The following is a 24,832-nucleotide window of genomic DNA, read 5'->3' on the forward strand; positions in this document are numbered from 1 at the left end:
TAGATTTAAATTTTTGGCTTTGTTTTTGCATTTTGTTTCCTATGAGCTGAAGATATCGAGGGTTATCTAGTAAATGTGAATTGTTAACAATTTTACAGTGAATATAAAAATGTATGCCAAAATACTTTAACTAAAAACAGGGGTGACTTCCAGTTCAGCTATATGGGCTTAAAATCTTACATTTGCGTGAAGTTCTCAATAAGTCACACATCCGAGAACAACCTTGTGATTATGCTGTTGGTAATGGAGTTCTAATAGACTGTGTAAGTACTCCCAACTGTTTAATAGCATCACAATCTTTCTTGCAGGTTATGCTCACACCATAACGGCTAAATAGTTTTGTGTTGGTTGCACCGCACAAGTAACCATATTCTGGAGAATTTCTCTGAGATTTCTTTACCTACGTAACATGCAACGCAATAAATATGCAACATACGTGCTACCTTCATGCAGTTCACCTGCTACGTTCTCTCCAGTGTCGCATGTGTTTGTTTTTGCCTCTTGGTAAAGAATTCTTTAAATCCCATGTCAGCACTTTCCTGTTAAGTCCTCTTGCTAATTCTTTTCTTATTATAATCCGGATCAAGGCCATCTCAATAGTCATCTTTCTGAAATCCTGTCTCTCCTATTAAACACAGATTGGCATTGTACTGGCTGTCTTATCTACATGCTGTACATGTCTGTGCTGTTGCAATTGATCTAGATTTATATGTAAAAAAAATTCCCATGCAATAGATCATGAATTTCTATCTGAAATTGTAGTTCACCATAGTTGTCAAAGGGTCACTATAGTGTCAGGAAAACAAAGCGGTTTTCCTGACACTAGTGCCCTGAGGGTGCCCCCACCCTCAGGGTCCCCCTCCGTGGCGCTGAAGGGTTAAAAGCCCCATTCAGCAGCTTACCTTAATCCGGCACTGGTGACCTCTCCTCCCACTCCGTCAGCTCCTCCATCCGACGTCACTGGAGCCGAATCCGCACGCGCGCATTCAAAGTGTCCATAGGAAAGCATTTCTCAAGGCTTTCATATGGATGCTCTGCACGATGGAGGTGAAATTCGCCTCCAGCTTCGCAGATACACCTCTAGTGGCTGTCCAGAAGACAGCCACTAGAGGCTGCATTCACCCCAAATGTAAACATAGCAGTTTCTCTGAAACTGCTATGTTCACATGTTAAGGGTTAAAACCTGAGGGACCTGGCACCCAGACCACTTTATTGAGCTGAAGTGGTCTGGGTGACTATAGTGTCCCTTTAATGTAAAAGTTTTGGGAAGTAACAAAAAGCTGTCCTTTCCATTTTTCTCTCAAGACTTTACCATATATTCTTTAAGTTGCCTTAAATAAAGTAGTGTTTTTGTTTTTGGCTTGTATTATTTTGACTTTTTTACCCAGTGATGTGAACAGCAGCCTGCTACTAGACACTAATTGGCAAAGGGCAGCATGCAGTAAAACGTTATTACTGTGTAGAGGTGATAAAACCAATTCAAATGAATGAAACCAATAGGCCATACTATCTATTATATGGGAACTTCAAGTAAACTGCAGTGGCAGGTAAAAAATACAGACCATGAGAATTTAAAATTCAAATTCAAATTCAAATTAAAATTTGAAATTCTTATTGATAATGTCAGTTTAATTTTACATGTTTAAAGGGAGATCAGGTTTCTAGAATGTTAGACTAGTTCTGAGTGAACAGCATCCTCTTGGATACCTGACAACCAACTTCCCCTCACCTCGCACGTATTTAATTTTTTTCTCCCACATAACTTTTTCCTGGTCGTTGACTATAAATCGCTGTTTCGTGAATAACTAAGGCTGGTAATAAGAGTTGATGTATAGGAAACCAGTTTTAAAATTAACCATTGTGGTTGTCTACAGTGTATCCCAATAAAAACCCCATCCGTACTGAAAGCCTTGCTCTTTCATTTGAATTATATATATATATATATATATCTGTATAAAGTAATAGTATTATAATGTGGTCTATAACGTGGATTGTAGGCTGTGCATCATATAGTCACTGAATTTGAGGAAGGAAAATTTTTTTTAAGTCCATTTTCATTTTGGTATTCCTATTAGTTTGTCATGCAGCTGATACAATATGATAGTCCTAGTATATTATTTTAGCAATGTGCCAATGGATAAAAGGAATGATTTTTTTTTTTTTTTTTTTAGCCAAGTATTTGTACACCACAAGTTATGGACCACAACTATATACGTGTAATAACAAACTGCCACATTGAATTGGTTGATACTGTATGTAATACAGTTCACAGTTTTAAATGTGAAAACTTCCACCAAAGCTGTAATTGTTTAATAGCATCTGCACTGGGATTACTGGTGTAATACTATAACAGTAGCCAATTTCTCATTAATCAACTGGAAACTATTTGTCACCAAACAAGGGAACAAAACAGTCTGCTTATAAAATAATTGTAGAACGCCTACTCAGATTTTTGGGCTCGTAAAGGAACAGATGTACACTAACCTAGATGTATTGCAGTTGACAAGTCTTAGAAGTCTAATATATTAATAAATATCTACATCTAGAATCACTGACAAATTATAATGTCAACTTCTATAAAATATATGAAGTTTAAAAACTTTTAGCCTTCATTTGAAAAGGGCCTTATGGCATGCTCTTGATAACTATCAATATGTCCAGGCTAATTAGCAAATACATCTTACTTGGCTAGAGTGAGAGGAGAGTGGGCATATTGGTAGGCATGGATGTAACGGCTTGGACAATGTGGGGGGGGGTGGATGGTGTATTTACAGAGACTCTTATATAAGTAAGGAGTCGGTCCATGTTAAATGCTAGAGGACACAAATGAATGAAAACCGGATGGAAGATATATGGCCAGTGTAGGAGAGATTGGATGTTATTTCAAGGAAATTAAAATAATTATAGGAGTTGCAATGCCCATATAGGTGAAAAATGTATCTGCTCTGTTATAGCTATAGCTGTTATATATTCTGTGTGTAGACATATTTGTATATAGTATCTTAAATGTTGCGTGCTTGTTCTAGTTTAGTGCTAATTTCTCGGCATTTGGACATTTTCCAAATTGGTCTTTTAGCATACTTTTGAAAGTTTTCACTAACTCCCTTCAAAACAAAATGAAAAGATCAGATTGAAAGGCCTTCTCTGACTGCCCTTTATAAAGGTCAAGTCGCCAAGATATTTTCGTATTTCCTGACAGTGTGGCACAGATGGGCATTGTCTCTTCCTGACAAGTGGGTTTTGCTGACTACAGACATTCCATGGGTGACAATACTCTTGTTTAAAGCTTGCGTACTTATTCAAGTAGACATTGTCCTAGGAAAGAAATGTGTTCTCTGTAACCCGATTTCAACCTGAGATACTTACTCTTGAAGTAGTTCCCTTTTCCCGAGGTTCTTCAGTACCTAGTCATATTGGTTTTCATGAAAAGCGAAGTAACAAAAATAAAAAGTTGTAGTTACGTGGCTGGAACAATCTACTACTAGTCATAGTGACAAAGAGCTAGAGATTCACTGCCCTCGCCAAATAGACACATTTATATTGTAAGTCCGTGAACATCCCTATTCTAGAGGCAATTTGTCGGCCATATTGGTATGGATCAAAGGTCAAGTGACGACTGACTTTCACAAAGTTTACTGCAACTCATCACCCTGACTATTAGGAATGCACGGTATAGCAAAACCTGGCTTCGATTACCATGTCACTCCGTTATAACCCATAATAACCTCCTTTGCCTTGGGTATATAAATTCTTCTTGACTAAAGTGTTTTTTTGTGTTTTTTTGTGTTTAGGCTTCTGTCTCTCAGCCTAGCGTTGCTGTGCAAATTTTGGCTGGTAATGAGGAAGTGATATTCCTAGTTATCTTAGAGCAACATTGAAGGTGGGCTTTGGGTTCTTTGGGAACATTGGTGTAGGAACCAAAGACATTCTGGGAGGGAGGGCAGAATTTCATAATAATCCCAGTCCTCCTTCCATACATTCCATACATTAAAGGAACACTATAGGGTCAGGAACACAAACATTTATTCCTGACCCTATAGTGCTAAACCCACCATATAGGTGGCTTGCCCCCTATAAAAGTTTAAAACTCACCTTATTTCCAGCGCTGCGCGGGTCTGCCTGTGCTGGCTCTGCCCTCTTTGTGACCTCATCAGAATGGCCAATTTTTAGCCAATCCAATGCTTTCCCACAGGGAATGCATTGGATTGGCTAAGATCGGCACGGGGGCACGGCTAAATGCCGTTTTGGTCAATCAGGACCTTCTCATAGAGATGCATTGAATCCATGCATCTCTATGAGAAAAATTCAGCGTCTCCATGCAGAGCGTGGGGACGCAGAACGGCAGGGCTGCTTTTTTGGCAGCACTGACCCAGGAAGCACCTCCAATGGCCTTCTAAGGAGTGGCCACTTGGAGGTGCCCCTAGAGGCAATGTAAACACTGCCTTTTCTGTGTTTGCATGATAAAAGCCTGAAGGGAATAATTATACTCACCAGAACAACTACATTAAGCTGTAGTTGTTCTGGTGACTATAGTGTCCCTTTAAACAAGATTTAAGATAAGATTTCTACAGTCAAAATATACATTATGACTAGGAGGTATATAAGTACAGCTAACCTTGTTGATATATATTTTTTCTTATCTTTCTTAAACTGTGAAACACATAATCCTAAAAGCTACTACAATAAGCCTTAATTGTTACGGTGCTTAGTGTCCCCTTAATGGTGTTGTGTGCCGATCCTTTACTTGAACATTAGGTGGAAATACTCCAATACAATGAATGTACAAAGGCTGTTGCTTTGAAAATGAAAACGGATTCCTTTATTGCGTAGCTGTAAAGACGGCAGATTAATTTGAGGTTAGATTTTCAGAAGAATAAATAACATTATTACAATAACTTAGTAGTGAAACAAGGTTACATTAATGCAGAGCTAAGGTAGGACAATAGCCGGGAAATAAACCAAAAAAAAAGAATGTCTCACTCTTTCCACTTATCTTGACTGACAAACATTTGTAAAGTCAAATCAGGTTATTCGATTGTATCAACAAAGAGCTTTTAGGCAAATGAGGTGCCTTTGGAAAATAAAATGCTAAAAGCGACCTCGAAGCTGTTAACCAGAGATTGACTAGTAGTTGCACAATGCAAATGCCTGACTTCTTACCTCCACAGCCAGGTTGGTTTAGTAAGGTGTATCCAATTAATTCCATATGAAATATGCAAATCTTGTATGTTTAACACCAGAAGAATAAGTGATCTCACTGACCAAATCTAATGTACGGTGAAGATAACGATTGTCAGAGCAATCTCCTTCGCGAAGTGTCAGTTTGTCAGGGATTCATAGGGCTGGCTGAATTTTTCAAACAAAATTTGCATTGATTTATTTAACCCCTGAAATGCACACATTTTAGGAAATATCGCTATAAATGTATTGCTGAAATATATTATAAGCTTTAACCAAGGAACCGACTACTGTGCTTTTCTGGGTTATAGTATGTAGGAGGAGTGCCCATGGGCACGATTTGCTGGTTTTTTTTGGTGGTGGTGGAGGGAAAGGGGTTGCTAGTTTAAATTATAAAAAAAAAAAAATGACGTGCAGTTTGACTTCAGACCTTCTGTGGTTTCTATTGGTTAATCAAGCCATGCACATCTTAATATACTTGTATATTTGTTGGCCTGTCGGTGTACACTTTTTTTTTTGTCTGTTCCTGGAATACACAGTTGTATACTATATATAGAATGTGTTAATTATTTTCTTTGTTGTTCGACGGTATGAAATCATTTAGCGATTTTACTCATTTTAATTCAAAACCAGATAGGAAAACAATTCGACATAAGCATGCTTGAGTTTGTATCTAAAGAACATCTACAAAAGACCAGTGGTGTCCAATCAATATATTTATGTGTTTTCCTATATGCTGCTGGTTTGTTATTTCAGGACATTTTCCGGTTTGTCTTTAAATACATGTCTTTGCATTGTGCATATAGTTCCTTGTTGACACTGTGAATTTGTTTTGTTTTGTAAGCGCCCAAATCATTTCATGCACCTAAAATAGACCAATATTTAAAACTGGGACAGGAAATCATAACGCAAAAAACTAGAATAACCTGCATAATTTATTATTATTATTATTGCCATTTATATAGCGCCAACAGATTCCGTAACGCTTTACAATATTATGAGAGGGGGGATTTAACTATAAATAGGACAATTACGAGAAATTTTACAGGAACGATAGGTTGAAGTGGGCCCTGCTCAAACTAGCTTACAGTCTATAGGAGGTGAGGTATGAAACACATTAGGACAGGAAATAGCAATCAAACAAGGTGGAGTGAAGCAAAGCTGGAGGAGAGAGTAAAGTGCTGCCCTTTAAGAGAGAGAAAGAGACAGGTATATGAGGTAAAGGTTAATCTGGGAGGCCATACGCTTTCCTAAAGAGATGGGTTTTAAGGCACTTCTTAAACGATTGAAGACTAGGGGAGAGTCTGAAGGCAGTAGGCAAGCTATTCCATAGGAAGGGAGCCACCCGCGAGAAGTCCTGCAAGCGTGAGTTGGCCGTACAGGTGCGAGTAGCGGACAGCAGAAGATCATGGGCAGAGCGGAGAGACCAAGAAGGGGCATGCCTATCTGTGAGGAGATAAGAGAGGGGCTAGAATTGTTCATTGCTTTATATGTATGGGTTAGCACTTTGAAATGACTCCTATAGGATACAGGAAGCCAATGTAAGGACTGGCAGAGGGGCGAGGTGTGAGAGGACCGACTAGAGAGGAAAAATCGATCTGGTGGCAGCATTCATTACAGACTGTAGCTGGGCAATAATACTTTTGGGAAGACCAATTAGGAGAGGGTTACAATAATCCATTCGGGAAATTACGAGATCATGGACAAGCTCCTTGGTAGCATCTTGCATAAGAAAGGGGCGGATGCGAGCTGTGTTTTTAAGGTGGAATCTACAGGATTTGGCAAAAAACTGGATGTGAGGCTCAGAGTTGAGGCCAGAATAAAGTATGACGCCAAGACAGCGCACTTGCAAGGATGGACTTATGTGGATACCACTAACTTGAAAGGAGAGCGAAAGAGGAGGATCAGTATGAGGAGGAGTAAAGACAAGGAGCTCAGTTTTAGAGAGATTGAGTATATTGCATAATAAAATAATCTTACTATTTTTCAGACTTTTTTTTTTAGTCTAGCCATGTGGAATCCATCTCAGTGATGGCTTATAGGATCATTAGTTTTAGACTGATTACTTTCTCCCATGTGGATCCAGCAACAATTAAAAAAAAACATATCCATGGCATTCAGGCTCTGTAAATTTGCTAGTTAACAAGTGACAACAAGGGAATTATGCGCTTCTTTGCAAAGCTTGCCCTATGTACGCTTGGAGCCAGTGTACACTGCCGCGGTATCTCAGAGATGCATGTTTAACCCTTGCTTTTAATTTCAAGGTCACTGAAAGGATGTACTTGAAAAATACATGTACCTTTCTAGGTTAAATACCCATATGATAGTGATATGATATTGTTATTTATTATGTAGTGTTCCCAGAATAAAAGCCACCTATTAAGTTATTGTGGACTAAATAATGTTAACAGGACCAACTGGCTGCTTGATGAGATTGATGTGAGTTATACTCCACTTAGGGTAATTGGCATTGGCTGTCACACTCTCCCATTACACCAGATGGATGTTTAGGGGTTGTAATCCAGCAGAGACCAGCAACGTTTTGCTCCTAATTTGATGGGACATAAATTCCCTATTGAGTGGTTTGTGTCTTTGTGTTTTTTGTGTGTTGTGGGGGGAGGGGGCTGACACTAAATCTATAAGTTGAGCAAAATTTGTATGTGACCCTACACACAGGAAAAAAATTATCTCTTGAATTAAACTTAAAGAAAAAATAAGCAGGAACAGTATCTATGCAACATAACCACTTCACTAAGATGAAATCACGGTATTTTGTGTTAGCCAAAATGGGATATCGCTAACCATTGTTATTTAAATCTTTAGTTTGATATTTGATCCTCCAGTTTACCCTTCTCTTACTAGTGTGTCATCATTCAGTTATTTGTTTCTAAGCAGGTGGCTCATAGAAGAATGCATTTTAAATCTTGGCAAATTTGTCATGGACCAGTATTCGACCCATTCTGTTACCATAGTAGTTGCCACTGCATAGAATATTTATCATGGACTTAAAAGGGGTTTGTGTATTGAAGGCTCTGTAACTGTCAGCTGTTTGCACAGGTCCCATGTGTGCATATAAAGCAAGAGGGCAGTTACCCAATGGGTCTTACATGACTTTTGGGCTTCAAGACTCACATTCTTCTCATTAGTACCAACTAAACGTGTGTTAGGACATGTGCTAGGCTGCTAGCATTGTATTGTAGGAGTGGCGCAACAGACAGGAATTGATTAGGCATTTCCTAGCCCAGCATTGTGGGGGTTCGTACTTGGACTGGTGGCCCAATGCTCTCTAAGATGCATTGGGATTAGTGATGTCCCGAACAGTTCGCCGGGAACCGTTTGCTGGCGAGCACGCACGATGTTCGGTCCGCCCCCTATTCGTCATCATTGAGTAAACTTTGACCGTGTACCTCACAGTCAGCAGACACATTCCAGCCAATCAGCAGCAGACCCTCCCTCCCAGACCCTCCCACCTCCATGACGAATAGGGGGCGGACCGAACATCGCGTGTGTTCGCGACTGCGAACACACTATGTTCGCCGGCGAACTGTTCGTGACATCACTAATTGGGATGTGTCTTGGGATCTTGGCTATATATTTGTACTTGCCCACAAAATTGCATTTTGTTTTTGGAATGCCAAGATTACCCTACAATTTAAAATCTATTGCAACATTTTACAATGTTTCTATACCGTGGGTTACCCCACAGCAAGTCCTTTAATCAGCTCGGCTGGGCAAGCTTCACACTTCAAAGCCAGCATGTCTGGCCATACAAGTTCTTTTGAAATGTCTCTGAAAATAATGCTGTAGCATATAATTTTACTTAACTTGTACTGTGCTAAAATCCACAAACCCAGAGATGCTATAAATAGTACATTAAATGGAAACACTTTTTGTAAGGAATGTATTACTCCTTTCTTCAACTTATTTTTTTTTCCCTCTTTATGGGCATTTTGGATTTGTGTGTGGTATTAAAATGCCATTGAGTTGTGGCTTTGCAGGCTGTTGTCAGAGAGCACAATTGACCTACAAGTTTGTGGTGCAGAGACAAGTGGGCAGTTTCAGGTGGGATCACAGCTGTTTAATATCAGTGCCCTACCCTGCACACTTTCACACCAACCAGTTATTTGAAGGAACAAAGACCGGTTGCGGTGGAAGGGGTTTTGGTTTAAACTTCCCCGTATCTCTGTGTAATTTCTTATAAACGCAGCGGCTAATGTCAGATCATTCAAAGCAAAGTGGGTCAGTTTTACGGTCAACTTACCTTTCAGCAGTAGATCAAACAAGAACTGAATGACCAACCTATCATTAGCAATTTCATTTGGCACAGACATAAACAGAACGTAAGGAACATGGTGAAAGTTAAAAAAAAAAAATGCTAGCTTGGCTTATTCAAAGGGAAATGTATGAAGAAGCCAAGTAACGGTTTAAGGACTGGACGTCCTTTTTGTTCACCTCCTCGTTTTATTTGTAGTCTTGTGATGCAAATAATGTGAATGCTGCCCTATATGTCTTGGGGTGGCATTTTTATGAAGGTATCATTTTGCTTAAAACGTGATATACATAAATTAGCAGATCGTTATTCCCATAGATCTGTTTTTGTGCCACAAGCAAGATGTTTGTAACTCACAATGATTGTTTTTGGTGGAAGAATATCCCAGGACGTGGCTGAAACATTGATCTGTTAAACTTTTTTGCATGAATAAAGATTGAAACCGCTGGAGGACTAGGAGTGCTGACATATTTCCACAAATTGTATGTTTGGGCCTTTGGTTTAGCATCTGGCAAATTGAAGCTATATAGCTTGAGTGCAAGGACTTATCACTAGCAACATACAAATGAAGACACAGCCTGTCTTTTGGCAGCAGATATAGGTTTTATAAAGGACATTATGTTACCATTTCAGGTAGTGTGTTACCAAGAGTGATGAAGATCTTGTAAATTAATCCTCTTTTCTCCTGTAAAAAAAAACGCACCAAATTAAAATAAGACCATAAATGTAATCAAATGAAAACATATCATCTCTTACTTCATAATAAGGTGCTTTCATCCAAACTACCTCAGATGAGTCCAAACACAATGCGTTTTGGCACCACCAGGGTTTTTAGGTTAACCTGAAGAAGACTCTGTTGGGGTCGAAATGCATTGTTTATGTTTTGATAAATATGACGTCTTATTTTAATTTGGTGCTTTTTATTATCTCTGTTTCATTGGAGAGGATTCATTTTCACGATCTTTATCAGTTCTGTGCTGACTTACTTGATAAAGTATAGGCTCATAAAATGTGAGTTAAATGTGATTAAGTCTTAAATCCAGTGTACCATATATATTGTATTGGCTATACTACCCTATATACGTGTTCTCTTTCAGTTACAGTTAGAAGGAAATCTTTTGGGGTATATGTAATTTATATATTTTATGTCACAGAGCACTTGTACACAACTGTAAATTTAACACAGAGAGCGACACCCACCTTTTTTGTTTCGGATTGTACACAGCATATTGTATGTACATGTATTTCCATCAGTAATAGTTTGACTTTTCTCTGTAGGGTTTGACAGAGGGAAGGATGAAGTGTTACAAATCAAAGACGATTCTTCTTCAATGTCCAAAAGCAAGGTAAGCCTATATAGATGGCCAGGGTATAAGCTTACTTTATTTAAATATTGTTAGAATGTACATTTAAAGGGACACTATAGTCACCTGAACAACTTCAGCTTAATGAGGTTGTTTAGGTGAGTGCTACAGCTACCCGGAGCCTTTTTCTTGTAAGCACTGTATTTTCTGAGAAAATGCAGTGTTTACATTGGAAGCTTGGAACACCTCTTGTTGCAGTCAATCAGACGGCCACCAGAGGGACTTCCGAGTTCAGAGGCCCTAAAAAGGCCTCTCGTCCGATGCATTCTGGGTGAATGCATCAGACGGGCTATCAGCACACAAAGCACTGTGAACGCGCTTTGTGTGCTGATAGCCTGTCAGCACTGCTGTGGGCGTGGCTTCAGCTGACAGCTGAAGCCCGAACCCACAGGGATGCTGTCTGGCCACAATAGTGGTTGAAGGGAGGGGGGGGACGGACCTACTCTCCTCCCCCCCCCCCCCCCGGCCCCCACCCCTGAGCGGTGAGTGGGGGCCCTAAAAATAAGGGTGGCACATACTGCCCCCCCGGCCCCCACCCCTGTGCGGCGGGTGGGGGCACTAAAATTATCAATAAGGGGGGACCTATTGTCCCCCCCCGGCCCCCACCCCTGTGCGGTGGGTGGGGGCCTTAAAATAAAAAATAAGGGGGGGACATACTGCCCCCCCCCCCGGCCCCCACCCCCACCCCTGTGCGGCGGGTGGGGGCCCTAAAATTCACAATAAGGGGGGGGCCTACTGCCCCCCCCCCGGCCCCCACCCCTGAGCGGTGGGTGGGGGCCCTAAAATTCACAATAAGGGGGGGGACCTACTGCCCCCCCCCCCGGCCCCCACCCCTGAGCGGTGGGTGGGGGCCCTAAAATTCACAATAGGGGGGGGACCTACTGTCCCCCCCCGGCCCCCACCCCTGTGCGGCGGGTGGGGGCCCTAAAATTCACAATAAGGGGGGGGACCTACTGCCCCCCCCCGGCCCCCACCCCTGAGCGGTGGGTGGGGGCCCTAAAATTATCAATAGGGGGGGACCTATTGTCCCCCCCCGGCCCCCACCCCTGAGCGGTGGGTGGGGGCCCTAAATACAAAGGGGGTGGGGACCCTAGTTAACCCTCTCCCCCCCCCCCCCCCAAAAAAAAAAAACTTATCTCCCTACCTACCCCCTCACCCTAAAAATAATGAGGGGGGACCCTTTAACTAAAAACCTGTAAAGAAAAAAAAAAATAAGATAAAAACAACTTACCATTCGATGTTTTCTTTCTTCTAAAATCTTCTTTCTTCAGCCCCAAAAAAGGCCAAATAAAAATCCATAATAACCGACGCAATAAAAAAAAAAAAAAAAAAAAACCCGAGCGCAAAAAAAATAATCCATCTTCACCCATGGAGGGCTCCGCGCAGACTGAGCTCCGCAGGGCGGGGGAAGGCTTATAAAGCCTTGCCCCGCCCTGCAATTAGGCTAAGAACACTCTGATTGGTGGGTTTAAGCCAATCAGAGTGCTCTTTGTCATTTTACAAGCGTGGGAAAGTTCTTTGGAATTTTCCCACGCTTGTAAAATGACACAGAGCAATGTGATTGGATGGCTTGAAATCCATCCAATCACAGTGCTCTTTGTCATTTTACAAGCGTGGGAAAGTTCTTTGGAATTTTCCCACGCTTGTAAAATGACACAGAGCACTGTGATTGGATGGATTTCAAGCCATCCAATCACATTGCTCTGTGTCATTTTACAAGCGTGGGAAAATTCCAAAGAACTTTCCCACGCTTGTAAAATGACACAGAGCACGGTGATTGGATGGCTTGAAATCCATCCAATCACAGTGCTCTTTGTCATTTTACAAGCGTGGGAAAATTCCAAAGAACTTTCCCACGCTTGTAAAATGACACAGAGCACTGTGATTGGATGGCTTGAAATCCATCCAATCACAGTGCTCTGTGTCATTTTACAAGCGTGGGAAAATTCCAAAGAACTTTCCCACGCTTGTAAAATGACAAAGAGCACTCTGATTGGCTTAAACCCACCAATCAGAGTGTTCTTAGCCTAATTGCAGGGCGGGGCAAGGCTTTATAAGCCTTCCCCCGCCCTGCGGAGCTCAGTCTGCGCGGAGCCCTCCTTGGGTGAAGATGGATTATTTTTTTTTGCGCTCGGTTTTTTTTTTTTTTTTTTTTAATTGCGTCGGTTATTATGGATTTTTATTTGGCCTTTTTGGGGGCTGAAGAAAGAAGATTTTAGAAGAAAGAAAACATCGAATGGTAAGTTGATTTTATCTCATTTTTTTTACAGGTTTTTAGTTAATGGTCCCCCCTCATTATTTTTAGGGTGAGGGGGGTAGGTAGGGAGATATTTTTTTTTGGGGGGGGGAGGGTTAACTAGGGTCCCCCCCCCCCTTTGTATTTAGGGCCCCCACCCACCGCTCAGGGGTGGGGGCCGGGGGGGGGACAATAGGTCCCCCCCCCTTATTGATAATTTTAGGGCCCCCACCCGCCGCTCAGGGGTGGGGGCCGGGGGGGGGGGACAGTAGGTCCCCCCCCCTTATTGATAATTTTAGGGCCCCCACCCGCCGCTCAGGGGTGGGGGCCGGGGGGGGGGACAGTAGGTCCCCCCCCCTTATTGATAATTTTAGGGCCCCCACCCGCCGCTCAGGGGTGGGGGCCGGGGGGGGGGGCAGTAGGTCCCCCCCCTCATTGATAATTGTAGGGCCCCCACCCGCCGCTCAGGGGTGGGGGCCGGGGGGGGACAGTAGGTCCCCCCCTCATTGATAATTTTAGGGCCCCCACCCGCCGCACAGGGGTGGGGGCCGGGGGGGGACAGTAGGTCCCCCCCTCATTGATAATTCTAGGGCCCCCACCCGCCGCACAGGGGTGGGGGCCGGGGGGGGGACAGTAGGTCCCCCCCCTCATTGATAATTTTAGGGCCCCCACCCGCCGCACAGGGGTGGGGGCCGGGGGGGGACAGTAGGTCCCCCCCTCATTGATAATTTTAGGGCCCCCACCCGCCGCACAGGGGTGGGGGCCGGGGGGGGGACAGTAGGTCCCCCCCCCTCATTGATAATTTTAGGGCCCCCACCCGCCGCACAGGGCGGGTGGGGGCCCTAAATTATTATTGATAATTTTAGAAAGCGAGCTGAGCTGTCAGTCAGACAGCTCAGCTCGCGAACGCGCATTCCGCGCACATGCGCGGTAAAGCGCTCAGGTTCTTCATAGGGCGGCATTCAATGCCGCTCTATGAAGAACGCGATTGGTCCAGCGCGAAGCCGTCCCATTGGGCCCCGCGATTTCGTCATTTTGACGAAAAAGGGGGCGCGGCCTAGCGGGGAGCTCGGCGCTGGAACGGAGGTAAGTTTTTAATATAAAAACACAGATTTTTTTTTTTTTAATGAATGAAAGTTCATATAAAAGCAAGAAGGAAGGCTGGGGGACCTGTCTTTCTTGCTTTTATATGGTGACTATAGAGTCCCTTTAAGAAAACAACCCTATTTGAAGCTGCAACTTGAAATTTGTAAACATTTTTTTTTTGTAAATACATTTAGAATTATTTTTGCTTGCTTGAAAATGCATTCTTTTAAGTTCCATAAAGTGATTGAAAGGTTGATATACCGTAACCAGGTTCCATCTATAAAACAAGAACCGATCATTGTCACTGTAATCCAAACAGGAAAAAGTCAGGCCAGTGCAAGGATGTTTGATATGGGGACATAGAGAGGGTGTAAGGAGGAGGTAAAAGTAACAAAATAGTGAGAAGGGGGGCAGGGAGAAATGGGGAATTTCCTAGGTAAAAATTCTGTTTTTTACTCAAATCTAATGTGCGCCTGGATTTTTGGAAGCTGAAAACTTTATTCGCTGGCGATTGAAATGTGCATTTGTACAATAAGATATACTGCTATACAACATTGCGCATTATTAATTTTTCTATTATCGTTTATAATGCAGTTGTTCATTATAACTCAAATTGCTCCTCTCTTAACGACTGAGTTTCATTCTTACAATGGCCATTACAAGAGGACAGCCCTCTTTCCAGGAAGAAATTTGCTGGCGAAATTCAGAGGAGATATTCACTGGCGACATTCGCTAGCAAAGTTTGCAATTCACTGGCCAATTATGACATTCATCGACCAAATGTACTCGTCTCTAATGCGCCATCGAATCTAATGCACATTCAAATTTTGGAAACTTTATTTTGCCAGTAAAGGTACCCATTAGATTTGAGTAAATATGGTAGTTTCTTAAAACAACTGGTGGTGTGAGCACTCGTGTCTTTAAGATCCACAGAAATGTTCTGTTAGTAATAAACGCAAAATCTGCAAAATCACTCCAATGTCTATTCACTGGATTCAAACGTTGTGGAGAATGACACTGGATGGCAAATTTTAGAGCAAAGTAGCCAAGTTGACCAAATTCTCCATCTTGGCTATATCACGATCTTGCTTATTTTGACCATAAATGTGCAGTTTCTTTATCCTTTTTTCCACAATTCTGAGTTTATTGAATAACCCTATTTAAAATGTATTTTCAACTATGGTAACTTTTTAACTATATGTATTAAGACAGTGACATTACCCATTTTTCTTCCATGAAGTAAAGCTGTGCAATGTGTGTTTTCCCACAGTTAGTGATATTTTTATTACCGGTATATTACCTGTTGTTTGAAAATGGAATACAGTTTATTGGCTTCTCTGCTTTTTAAAAGGTTAAGATGAGGGCAATCTGGGTTATGTTCCAGAACAGGAAGATGATTGGCCCTTTGTTTGTTGATGGATTAATATATTTGAATAGAGTGTAAGGTTATATATAGCTCTTGTCTAAATTATTTGGCTGAATTAGGTGAAAATCTAATTGAAGAATTCTGCATGCACTTTTTTTTTTTTTTTTTTGCCAGAAGTAATCTTTTGTATTTGTATTTTTGTTGTAGTCTGAATCTAAATTATACAATGGGTCTGAAAAGGACATTGCATCACCTTCAAGCAAACTTACAAAAAAGGAGTCTCTTAAGGTAAAAGTTTGGATTTAACAAATCGATAGCAAGCGTCTATCAAAACTGATATCTTAGTTATGGATTTTTTAACTCAGAGCATTGGCCCGTCAGTCTCAGCCAATTGCATTTGTGAACACATGGGCAAAATTGATTTATCTGTTGCAGAAAGGGGATTTCTGCATTAAGTATTGATACCGGAGAAACTGACGGAAGCCAAGCACAGAGAGATGGACACAGGTTTCTTCAGGAAGGAAGAGATTCTTTATTCGATTCACCGACCGGGACTCAGAGGGACTAATGTCACCAAAAAACAGCAAAGTCTGAGTCCTGATCATACAGTGTAGGTCCCTTATATAGGCATGTAGCTCCTCCCATAATCAGTTCAACCTACACATACTCTTATCTAATCAACCGAATAGAGACTAAAATCCTGTTTGACCACATGGCTTGCCCAGCAGAATGGAGGAGGGGAAATACTCATATATCCTGTATTCCTACTTATGCTCCTTACACTACTGATTGTATCTTAGAACTGGTACATCAACATATGCAAATGCACATACCATGTGGCAATCTTGTCCTAGTAAATTTATTTTTACTGAGATTCCACCACAGCATATCACAAATTAAAAGCAACCCCCTACATGCTCTATGGGAACAGAGGTAAGAGTCAAATTATTACAACATGATGTGACTACTTATTATTTCAGGCCACTTCAGGTACCATAAACACCACAGCCTAGACTCACCCTTTCAGTTCATTTATGTCCAAAATTCTAATTAAATGTATTTGTGGAATAACCAGGGGTTTTTTGTTGTTGTTATTTTTACATGAGAAAATAGCAATACATATACAAAAGACGGTGTATAATGACTTAATTACAATACAGTAGTGTTGTGAGAAGCTGGCTGCAATAACGTAAATAGTGGGGAATACAGTTTGATGGCTGATTGGCAACCGAGTACGATGTCCATTTGTTTTAGTTTGTAAACAGATGTTCCCTCAAATCAAATGTTCTGGTTAGGTTCATTCAGTTAAAGAAAAATGAATGGTAAATCTTGGATAGACTTTGACACTCCAGATGTTGGGAACTATGTTTCCCAGAATCCTTAGCCCCCACTTAGGGCGAGGCCATCTTGGGAATTGTAGTTAGAACATTTGTTGCGCCATGACTTGATTCAACTGATAGATCCTGCATTGTACGTCAGTTCGTTTAACCCGAAACTATGGATATTGATGTGTGGTAAAGAAGGATGAATCAGTAACAGCTGTTTTTACACCAATTTTATTCACAGGGATTTGAATTCTACTTCATCAGGTGTTAAATGACACCTTCCTGTTGTAATCTATAGCTTGTAATTAATTTGGCTTGACTAACGTTAAAATATATATGTATATAGAGCAAAATGCTAGTATAAATGGTTGCTCTAAATCTATCCTGAAGACATTCAGAGATTAATTTCAGTCAGAATGCAGAGAGCATCTGCCCTGTATGTCACAGATGCATAGTGAAGGGGGGGGGGATAGTAAGTAGAAACTTAAAGCAGATTTAAATGTGGTTTGTAATACTTCCACATGACCGTTGTCAGTGATTCAGTTCACATGATAAAGCAGAGAAAGAATGCAAGAAAAAATAAAATATTTCGATGTTTCATAACTGTCACTTATAAGCTTTTCAAATGAATTACAATTTTTTGATACATTTTTGAAATTAAAAAAATATTTTTCATTTTGATTATCTCAATATAAATTTATATATATATATATATATATATATATATATATATATATATGGTATCTTACTATCTTTAAAAATACATTTTCAAAATTGATCCAGAAATGCTAAATTATTTTAAAAAAGGGTACCCAAAAATATAAAATTGAGGTTCCAGTGTGTAGTTCTGCCTGTCTTTTCTTTTCAATGGTTTATGTTTCAAAAGTGAAATGAAAATTGCACAATATTGCATTTTGGCCCCCGATATCATTTTCAGAACATAATCTTGCCTAATTCTTCCATATTGTTTTTCCCGATCTCCTTGAATTTGCCGTTTTTAAGGGAAATGTAAAACAGAAGGATTTATTTGCTAAACAGTGAATTGAGATTTTGTTGAAAACCGAATTGCAATTTAAATTGTAGGTGCAGAAGAAAAACTACAGGGAAGAGAAGAAGAGAGCCACAAAAGAATTACTCAGTACTATCACAGACCCATCTGTTATTGTCATGTCGGACTGGCTGAAGGTGAGCGTATAGATTAACGTTTTCATTTGAATTGAGTCCTGTGGGTAGACTGAGGTAAAGAAAAGCTGTTAAATATTATGTTTTTTGTAAAGGGAAAAACTACATTGGTTGCGTCATACTTCTTGGTCATTCAAATTATGCAGTTTATTTTATTTTAATCATATAGTACATTATAAATGACTGATTTCCGTCACAAGGATTCACTAACTAGCAAAAGGCCATAATTTTAATGTTCCTTAGTCCCCAATTGGATTTATCCCGTTGTATTCTGTCCGCAATAAACATTTGTAAAAAGAAAAACATTTTACTTACCTTTTTTCCAGCTTGATCAGCTTAATACTGATCGACGAAAAGATTATAATAATAAAATATTTTTAGGCGACCGTTTTTTTTTTTTTTTTTAAGCAATACACAAATTTTAAACATTTTAGCTTTCTATGTAAATTTCCACTGAATTTCTATTGACACTGACTGAGTCACCCATTTAAGTTGTTCTATCTGTGTTTTAAGTTAGAGATAAATTAAATTTTGTGCTCTAGCATTACATTAAAAGCAGGTTAAAGGGACATTATAGTGGCCGCTTAATGTAGTGGTTCTGGTGTCTGTAGCCTGTCCCTGCAGGCTCAATTAGAGAAAAGGCAGTTTTTACATTGCTGCCTAGTAACACCTGTAGGTGTGCGTCTCTCAAATGGCCACTAGAGGTGCTTCTTATTTCAGTGCTGCATCGTGTGCAGCCACTTATGTTCTGTCTCCACGCTCTGCGTGGAGGTGCTGAATGTTCCCCATATAGATGCATTGATTCAATGCAGCTCTATGAGGAGGTGCTGATTGGTGCACCGTGGCATTTTGCTGTGCATGCGCAATAGCCTGCCAATGCTCCCCTATGGGAAACCATTGGATTTACTGACATCATCAAGGTTGTTTATCTCAGCCATGGCGGCGGGACTTGCCACAGAAATACCAATGCGGCAATGGAGAAAACGTAAGTAAGCTAGCTACCTTTTAACTCCTTACTAAGGTAGGCCGGCAACCTAAACAGATTGTCCAGCACTACAGTGTGAGGAATACATGCTTGTATCACTGTAATATTTATTTAAATTGTCTAGACAACTCATTTGAGCAGAACCCTCACTTCTAGTTTCCCGTTATGCTAAACTTTTTTTTAAATGTTGTTCATAAGTTTTTTTCCCCAGCATACAGTTAGAAATATGGTAGTACCCCTAGCAAGATTTAATGCAAGCAAGGTTTACTTATTGTGTAATAGCAGACATATATACCTTCTCATGCTAAATGTCTCTATAGCATAATTTTAACATGTTACGGAAAATGACCTGGCTAGCTCTTATCTGTGCACACAATTTTGTCTGTTGCTGCTGTTTTTTTTATATATTATTTGACTGCGCTACGTAAAATTGGACTTGTTTTCTAATAGTAAAAAATAATCCCATTCATGTATTGCTCCTTTTGTGACTGTTCTACATTTTGTGTCCAATTAATCTAGATCCGTGGCACACTGAAAAGTTGGACAAAATTGTGGTGCGTGCTAAAGCCTGGAGTTCTGCTAATCTATAAAACAAATAAGAACGGGCAGTGGGTTGGTACAGTGCTCCTGAATGCTTGTGAGATCATCGAAAGGCCGTCCAAAAAGGATGGGTTCTGCTTCAAACTTTTCCATCCGTTGGAGCAGTCAATCTGGGCCGTAAAGGTAAACTCAACTCCCACACACTGTCCCTCACTAACATTCATTCCATATATAACTTTTAAAACCAAATGAAAACACCTTTATCATAAAATTGTATGACTTGTGAACATTCCAGGTAAAGCCGTCAACTGGCATATGTCTAGAGCGCGTTATACGAGATTTACAATTGACACCCAGAAATAGTTTCTTAAAGCTTGTTAATGCATTGGGGAGATTTCTGAAATTGTCGGCTTTTCTTTGCCCAAAGTCTTTTTTTATAATTTTTTTTTATATAGTTAGAAAATAGAGTCCATTTCAGTATAGTGTAGAATGTAGTGAAACAGTACAGTTTTGTGGCGGGAAATTGATAAATCTGCTAAAAAACAGATTTAATAAAATGTCATAAAAACAAAAAAATGTGTGAAATACTTTGATAACCCCCCTCCACTCATTGTTTTCTAGTACAACTGAAACTACAAACTGTTAATTGAATGAATCGTTGTTGGCTTTTTAAAATGCATTACTAAAAAAATGAAACTTAAAAAACAAAAAAAGGAAGAAACTAACTGGATAATGTGCCCTTTTTTTTCTCTCTGTCTCTTGTTCCCAGGGTCCAAAAGGTGAAGCAGTTGGCTCGATTACCCAGCCTCTGCCAAGCAGTTACTTAATTATTCGAGCTGCTTCGGAATCTGATGGTAACTAAGTTTCTTGCTTTAAATATATATATATATATTTATTATAAGGTTTACTAGGGGTCATTTTATAAAGCATTAAGCAAAATATACTCCCAAAGTGATTGAGTGTTTTTTACACAAAATGTCACTTTGTGGTGGGGTTTGTTTTAAGTTAGCCTAGATGCAGAGGTTGTAAAGTGATAGGTTGAACTCTTGGGATCTTGGAAGATATTGAATTTACATGAACAGAGACCTGTCAAGATTGAACTCAGTAGGTGCTCAGCCACTTGTTGGTGACTTTGGCCATTTATATCTGCCTTGTTCAGCAATACACCCCATAGTGTCTTGCTGTAATTTATCTGAGAACACTAGAAAATATTGTCACTCTGTAAATTGTAATAATCACTTGTTTACTGATGATTGACTTGTGTTTGGTTTGAAACAATATACTTTCTGTGTGCCTTGTATCATTGAGTAATTAAGCAGCATGTTAAATGTTTCAGGAACAAGAGAAAACCTTTTGAGGACTGACTGGACTGTTTCTTTAGATAGTGCGTGCATACCATTTACATTGCATTGGAGAATCATGCTACAATCCATTTCTGTGATCAGTTTTGAAAAAAAGCTAAATGTTCAGGCATTGAACTGCCCCAATGTCAATGTTTCGGACCCACTCGTGGTCCTTTCTCAAGACAAATTACAAGACTGTAATTTGTCTTGAGAAAGGACCACGAGTGGGTCCGAAACGTTGACGCTGCACAATTAAAAACTTTTTTTATTTTTTCATAACCAAGTCCTATGAGTGCCCATTTCTTTCCAATATTTCAAGAGTATATATATTTATTTCTTTATTTTGCAACCACAGTAAACCCTGTATAAGTTCTCCAGTTAAGCCTATTCTGGGGATTTTCCAATTAGCAAGCACAGACCTGACCTGCCTAATCGTTTGATCATCAGCATATTTTTATTTATTAATTTATTTTTTTCACCATCTTTATTTATTCAGTTTTCCTTTTTTACGAGAAGACATACAGGAAGAGTCATGAAATGAATGAGAATAGGAAAAGCAAAGACAATAGCATTCGGTTCCATTTTATCAGCATATAGTGCATGCAAACCGAAGAACAGGAGCTATTGAATTAAATATGAAAACCAATTGACATTTGATTCCTTTTGCTCATGCACTATATAATACATAAATGGAATAAAATGCTAATCCAAATATAAGGGGAGGAAAGGTTTTTAAGTTATTTTTTTGAGACAGACAGCAGGTAAAATTGTGTTTTTCAGTCCCTCCCTTACTTATACTCGGTTTTCGTTTATTTCAAGATTCTCATAATAAATGTTCTCGGAACCAAAAATGGCAATTTATTAAATTTGTTTGTGCTTTTATGAAACATCTTACTCCTTCTGGAATATGAGGTTTTTTTTTTTTGTTTGTTCTTTTTATAATCCATGACTTTGGTTAAGGTCAAGCAACTGAGCATCGTGTAGTTGCTAATTCAGTTCCCTGTTACTATGTCGAAGTCCCGATCATCTAGCCTTTAAGATTGATGGGATATCGTTTTAAAAAGAAAGTTAACTATACCGTGTGAGAGAAATCCTTTCTCTGCAACAGATGGAGAGGCAGATGGGGTAGTCAAGGCAAGGCTTGCACTGCACAGTACACACATGAGTTGTTAATGTCCACTGCTATAGAGGGAATAGCTTGACTAATCTTTTAGGATTGCTCAGGACTAATACTGTTTATGTGAACAGTTATTCAATATCTTGCATAATGATTCCATCAAGCCCACCCTGGAACACGTTGTAAATAATACATTTTAAAGATGTCAGTAGGTATATCCCCTGTACTGTCTACTCTAGAGCCAGATACAAATTGCAGGGGTTGTAGCAATGCTAGTCTCCGTTTGCTTTATTTTTCCTGTGCAGGTGGTTAAGTGTTAAATTATGTTTTTATTGCTGCCTAAATAGAAATGTCAAAATGTAGCTACATGTTTAAAGAATGCATTAATAACACTGCCTGTACCAACCTAAACATTGACACATTCAGAGAGTGGGATGTGTGATGTCTTCCAGACTTTGGGAGGGCTTAGTGCACGTCAGTTCAGTAAACATTTCTAGGTTTGGAGGGATTTTTTGTTTGGTTTTTTTTCTTTACCTTTATTCTTTTTTTTTTTTCTTTTTTTTTTTTCTGTGCGTGTTTTATTTTAAAGCTTTTCATGTAGGATTGATCCATTCAGGGGAAATAAAATTAAGAGTCTGAAACTTCCACTTCGCTGAGACACGGATAGCCAACGTACTATTTTCACGGCCGTGAGGCCTTTTGTCTCCTAAGTTGCACAGTTTTATTTTACTGACATATTTGTAAACACAAATACTATCTGTTGTACAATGTACTCACTCATATGTATTGCTTTCGATTTTTAACCTATATGTCTTTTTTTTTCTTTCTGTAACCCTTCTCTTGAAAAAACAAAAAACATGCCAAAATAAAGAATTTAAAAAAAAAAAACACAAAAAGCAAAACAGTCCGAAACATTACGACTATTGTAAAAAGATGAACAATCAATATATAAGTGGAGTGTGTATGAGAGAGGTTTATATCCCCTAAAAAATAGGAAACATTATACCTTATTAATAATGGTCCAGATATCTATGAAAAGAATAAACTTGACATAGGGTAATATTGTAAGGTATCACTTCACCCACTGGATATAAATTGCACTCACAAGCATTAGGCTGATTTCAAGCCCATTAGAGTATATGGAGAGGATTCCCACATCTGGCGGAGTGTGTTCAAGCTTGTGGCAAAAAACAAAGAGCAAAATATAGTGCAGATGGTAGATATAAAAGGATACAATTTTTTAGATTGCACTTACAAAATATCGGTAAAGGCCAGCATGTCTCCGCATGCATGCAGCGGATATAGATGGTATAGATAAGACCAGGATCAATGTAGAGTCCCAAGACAAAACCAGAGTCTCTGTAATGTAAATCCGACGCGTTTTATCTTAAGTAGACTTCTTTAGGGATGTGTAGTCTCCTCCTCAGCCTTCATTTCAATACTGTTGATAATGTTCCGATGTAATCAAACTGGAAGCAAAAGCGTGGCGTGCGTTCCACGCTGGAACACCTCCTGGTTTCATTTCCGGTTCTACGGACGGATTACAACCCTCTCCCCCATCCCTCTTAAAATATCCATGCACACAGATTCTTGTTGATTTAAATAACTCTCCCAGATTTTGTTTCTGTATCGTGTTTCACTTTCAGAACAGAGACTTTTTTGGGCTGGTTTATTGTAATTTCTATACTTTTTTTTGTCCTATCCTTGTGTCTTTATTCTGCTTTCCTGCATTGAATGGGTAGCTGAGGGGTCATTTTATTCCGTGAACTGTAACCACTTCTTCATTCCCACAAGCGGAAAGTATTAAATTAAATCTTCAATCTGAGTTCAGGTTAATCCGGGTTACTACACACACTCCACTCATGGCAGCGCAAAGGAAAAGATCGCAAGATAATATAGTCCCTGATCCATTCTCTTTGCATTAGAACGTTTGTTGTTGTTTTTTTTTTTCTAACAGCAAGGAAAAGTAAACATTTTAATTGACCTAATTAAATCCGAGGTGTTGCTAAATGACACAGTAAACAAGCGCATACATATTGGATAATTTAAGATATGATATATATCGATATATGGAGATATAAATGTTGACACAACTCCCACCATTGACTTTCACATTGTCTTCGGTGTTCTAAGACAGATGGCAACTTAAATTGGCTCATAGCCTATTTTAATACAAGAAAACAAAAAGTATCTCCAGAACAGATTGTCTGTCTGTGTTGCATGCCATTACAAAACAAAATCTAGCTAGGCTAGTGAAATATTTTATAAATAGCAAGCCTGTAGTTTGTAGATAATTAGCATCTCAATAATCAAAGCCAGAATTCTTATTACACAAGGCATAACATGTGAAATATATTAACATGGAATGATCTTACGGGATTCACATTGTAATCTAGGTTGAAAAAAGACTTGCATCCAATTCAACCATTCACACACTTCTACGGGCAGAAAATTATTTAAACTGATTTCCATTTATGCTGTCAAAAGGGGGCAGAAAAAAACATCGTCACTCCATAATGACTGTCAGGTTTATTCTTGGATGAATAAACTGGTAGCCTGCACATTAAACATTCACATACAAAAGTTGAAAATGAACACAAACATATTTTTCAAGTATAGCGAGATGCTGGTAAACTTAGATTTCCATACCTTTATTATTGCTGTCATATCCCCTCTGAATGACTTTTTCCTAATGTAAGTATATGCAGTTGTTGGGGGCGGTGAGAGAGATAAACATGTATTCATAACACAACGCATTCAGGATGTGCTGTTACCCTTGATTTTATAAAAAGACAAATTGTTTTCATCATGTGAATTACGGTAATATATTTTTATCTGTG

At 39.5% G+C, this 24,832-nt stretch overlaps 1 protein-coding gene across 4 annotated transcripts in view; it reads left to right on the plus strand.

Annotated features, from left to right (window-relative positions):
• The window catches only part of OSBPL8 (oxysterol binding protein like 8), a 246,460-nt gene that overhangs the window by 186,413 nt on the left and 35,215 nt on the right, over positions 1-24,832 (plus strand). For all 4 annotated transcript variants that reach the window (XM_063446989.1, XM_063446990.1, XM_063446992.1 and 1 more), the window contains 5 exons: positions 10,727-10,794; positions 15,708-15,788; positions 17,909-18,010; positions 19,512-19,715; positions 20,302-20,386. In XM_063446989.1, the coding sequence (XP_063303059.1) occupies positions 10,727-10,794; positions 15,708-15,788; positions 17,909-18,010; positions 19,512-19,715; positions 20,302-20,386 (540 nt within the window). The remainder of the gene's footprint in view (positions 1-10,726; positions 10,795-15,707; positions 15,789-17,908; positions 18,011-19,511; positions 19,716-20,301; positions 20,387-24,832) is intronic.

The sequence above is a fragment of the Pelobates fuscus genome, chromosome 3 (assembly GCF_036172605.1).
Source record: "Pelobates fuscus isolate aPelFus1 chromosome 3, aPelFus1.pri, whole genome shotgun sequence".
NCBI lineage: Eukaryota > Metazoa > Chordata > Amphibia > Anura > Pelobatidae > Pelobates > Pelobates fuscus.